Here is a 4,039-nt window from a genome sequence, read left to right on the forward strand (position 1 = left end):
TGAACAGTAAAGATTCTTTGTATTCGTATCATTTCCATACCCCCAATACTCAAACACTAGAGGGTAGCCGGGATTCCAGGTGCCCAGCCTCGTCCCCTCTCAGACTTAGGAGCCCATATCGCCAGCCCTTTCCTCTCCCAGATCCAGGAGTCCCAGCCCCCAGCCTCTCCTCCCTCAGACCAGGGGTTCCTGGCTCCTATCAGCCTTTTCCCTCCGACTTGGAGTCCGAATCCCCAATTCCCCTCTTTTCCCAAGCATCCAAATGCTGAGTTCCTACCAGCCCCAAGATAGACTAATCTCTCCCAAAGCAAAAATCCTCCTCCAAACAAACTGTCACCGTCGGATCCCCCTTCCCGCTGTCCGCCGGCCGGGCCCGCCCCCCCTCCGGTCCCTCCCACTTTTCCCAAACAAAGCTCCCGGCAACTTTCTCCCTCGCAGCGCCCCGCCCGCCCGCGGCTCCCCAGCCCCAGGCCGGGAGGTAGGAAGGCGCCGGCGGGAGTCGGGGATCCTGCTTTGGGGTGTGTGAGTTGGGGTGGGGAGTTGCTGGTTAGGAGGTGAGGCGTGCGTTTGCGGGACCGTCTCTGAATGATTCACAGTCCTCTTTTTGCCCGGGCCCCGAATTTGCGCCCGTGACCGAGCCTCAGTGAGGAGTGGGAACTCTGGCCGGAGTTAGGGTGACTGCGGCTGGGTCTGAGTTTGGGCGTGCGCGCAGTGGCGGGTGCGGGCCAAGGGCGCTGGCGGGGTGTGGGGCGTGCAAGTGTCTGCGGCGGTGTCACTTTGGAGTGAGAAGGACCCTGTGTGTAATCTAGGGGGCATTTGGTCCTTCTTACGGAGAAGGGAGGGCCTCTGGGGTGGCCGAGGTGAGGTTACGGGGCTTTCTGGATCTTAAGCCTTGCCTCTTTGGAGGTTTAGGGTCTGGGGCGGGAAATTAGGGGGACCTTTCTTACCCGGCTCCACCGTCCCTTTGTCTGGCCACATGGGGGAGGGCTGGGCTGGGATTTTGGCCTACGGGGGTCCTGAACGCCGCAGCGCCACTGGGCTTGGCCCGGGGTCTTTTGTCTGCTAGGGTCCGCGGGAGGAGGGGAATAGGGACCTGGACTCTGGGGTCCTGGGAAAGCTGTGGAGGATATGGAGCCTCCGGGGAGGCGGGATCTGACTGTACTGGAAAAAGTTTTCCCTGTTCCTGGCCTCCGGAAAGTCGCTGGGAACTTGAGTTGGATCAGAGCCCACGGCGCACGGGGGAGGGGAGGGGCGGGGCCCGGTGCCGGAGGGGAGTCGCCCTGGCCGGCAAGCCCCTCCCCTGATGGGGGTTGTGGGAAGCTGGGGGAGGGGACGCCTGGGCCCTTTGTTCTGGCTCTCCTGATGGCAGGGCGCCCCAGTCCCCCAGCCTGTGGTTCTGTGTGTCTCTCCTGGTCTCGGCCTCAGCTGCTGCCCTGAGTCTCTGTCCCTATCTTCTCTAGGTCTCTGTCTCCCTCTTTCTGGGTCTCTGTTGCCCTCTCTCTCAGTCTCTGTCCCCCTCTCTCTGGGGCTCTGCCCCCCTCTCTCTGTGTCTCTGTTCCCCTCTCTCTCTGGGTCTCTGTCTCTCTCTCTCTGTGTGTCTCTGGCCCCCTCTCTCTGGGGCTCTGGCCCCCTCTCTCTCTGGGTCTCTGCCCCCTCTCTCTCTGGGTCTCTGTTCCCCTCTCTCTCTGGGTCTCTGTTCCCCTCTCTCTCTGTGTCCCTGGTCCCCTCTCTCTGGCCCTGTCCCCCCCTCCCTGGTCTCTGTCCCTCTCTTTCTAGTCTCTGTCTCTCCCTCTCCCTGGGTCTCTGTCTCCCTCTCTCTCTGGGTCTCTGTCCCTCTCTCTGGGTCTCTGTTCCCCCCTCTGGTCTCTGTCCCCCCCCTCACTGGGTCTCTGTCCCCCTCTCTCTCTGGTCTCTGTCCCCCTCTCTCTCTGGGTCTCTGTCCCCCCCCCCCTTGCTGGTCTCTGTCCCCACCTCCCCTCTGGGTCTCTGTCCCCTTCTCTCTCTGAGTCTCTGTCTCCGTCTCTCTAGACCTTCCCTCAGTCTTATTTGGCCCCTCTTCTTTTCTGGCAGCTGCTGCTCACATCCTAGCACCTGTTCTTGGGGTGGGACTGGGAAAGTTTCACCCACACCTTCCTTCCCCACCATTAGCTTTTGCCTCCTGTCTTCTTTAAAACCCATAATTCATACCCGAACCTTTAGCCCTCATGGCCTTCGGCATTACTCTGGGGTAATCACTCTGGGGTAATCATTGTGACTTCATCACAGTTGAGTTCCTCTGGAAACCCTGAGAACACTCCCATCCTCAACTTTCCCAGAAACCCAGCTCCTCCTCCTCCCTCATACCCAGGAGTCCAGGCCTCCAGCCCCCGCTCCCTCAGACCCAGGAGTCCAGGCCCCAGTCCCTCCTCCCTCAGACCCAGGAGTCCAGGCCCCAGATCCTCCTCCCTCAGACCCAGGAGTACCCCCCAGCTCCTCCTCCCTCAGGCCCAGGAGTCCAGGTCCCCAGCCCCCTCCTCCCTCAGACCCAGGAGACCAGGCCCAGAGCCCCTCCTCCCTCAGACCCAGTGGTCCAGAGTCCCAGCCCTCTCAGCTTCAGGTCCCTTGAGGGTGGGGTTTGGGGGAAGGTTGCTGAGTTCTGTGTTCCTCCAGGCCCAGATGGGGGAACCCCGGGCTGGGGCCGCCCTGGACGATGGCAGCGGCTGGACGGGCAGTGAGGAAGGCAGTGAGGAGGGTACCGGCGGCAGTGAGGGGGCTGGGGGTGACGGGGGCCCGGATGCAGAGGGGGTGTGGAGCCCAGACATTGAGCAGAGCTTCCAGGAGGCCCTGGCCATCTATCCACCCTGCGGCCGCCGGAAAATTATTTTGTCCGATGAAGGCAAGATGTATGGTGAGTCTACTTCTGTCTTTTGCCCTGGCCCCCAATGATGAATAATGACAGTAACCAAGGTTTATGGAGCACTCAGAAGTAGGAGCTAGCATCACTATTTGCACAGATGAGGAAACTGAGGCACAGCTAGGTTAAATGATTTGCTTACGGTTGCACAGAGCTGGTTCGGATGGAGCTGAGATTTGAACCCAAGCAGTCTGGTTTCCATGTAGCTGAGGGGACCGGCAGCCCAGTAGCTGCAGACCTTTGGGGACTCTTGCTGCTTTCTTCTTTCCTGGTGTCCCTGCCATGGGGAAGTTCTGCTGAAAGTCTAACTAACTCTATTCCGTCTTTGAATCTTCAGGTCGGAATGAACTGATCGCCCGCTACATCAAGCTGAGAACAGGGAAGACCCGAACTCGAAAACAGGTCTCAGAACAGACTTGTGGGCTTCTGTCTGGGATGGGCCGGTCTTCTCAGGGTCATCCTCATATGGGCAGGTTCAGGTTCAAGGAAGAAGCTGCTTCCTGTGTGTTCATCTGTCTTCTCGGCATGTGTGTTAGTCCGTTTGTGTTGCTATAAAGAATTACCCGAGGCTGGGTTATTTATTTATTTGTTTATTTTTTGAAATGGAGTCTAGCTCTGTTGCCCAGGCTGGAGTGCAGTGGCCCGATCTTGGCTCACTGCAACCTCTGCCTCCTGGGTTCAAGCAATTCTCCTGCCTCAGCCTCCTGAGTAGCAGGGATTACAGGCATGCACTACCATGCCCAGGTAGTTTTGTGTTTTTAGTAGAGATGGAGTTTCACCATGTTGTCCAGGCTGGTCTCGAACTCCTGACCTCAGGTGATCCACTCACCTCGGCCTCCCAAAGTGCTGGGATTGCTGGGATTACAGGCGTGAGCTACCGCACCTGGCAAGACTGGATAGTTAATAAAGAAAAGAGCTTTAGGCTGGGCCAGTGGCTCATGCCTGTAATCCCAGCACTTTAGGTGAGCAGATCAGGTGGTCAGGAGATCGAGACCATCCTGACCAACATGGTGAAACCCCGTCTCTACTAAAAATACAAAAATTAGCTGGGAGTGGCAGTGCGTGCCTGTAATCCCCACTACTCGGGAGGCTGAGGCAGGAGAATCACTTGAACCTGGGAGGCGGAGGTTGCAGTAAGCCGAGATC

General features: G+C 58.6%; 1 protein-coding gene across 1 annotated transcript in view; it reads left to right on the plus strand.

Annotated features, from left to right (window-relative positions):
- The window catches only part of TEAD2 (TEA domain family member 2), a 23,486-nt gene that overhangs the window by 1,546 nt on the left and 17,901 nt on the right, over positions 1-4,039 (plus strand). Inside the window, exons 2-3 of the mRNA XM_011946523.1 lie at positions 2,650-2,887; positions 3,231-3,295. Coding sequence (XP_011801913.1) covers positions 2,656-2,887; positions 3,231-3,295 — 297 coding nt within the window. The 5' untranslated portion in view covers positions 2,650-2,655. The remainder of the gene's footprint in view (positions 1-2,649; positions 2,888-3,230; positions 3,296-4,039) is intronic.

This window comes from Colobus angolensis, unplaced genomic scaffold (assembly GCF_000951035.1).
Source record: "Colobus angolensis palliatus isolate OR3802 unplaced genomic scaffold, Cang.pa_1.0 Scaffold25, whole genome shotgun sequence".
NCBI classification, from domain to species: Eukaryota; Metazoa; Chordata; class Mammalia; order Primates; family Cercopithecidae; genus Colobus; species Colobus angolensis.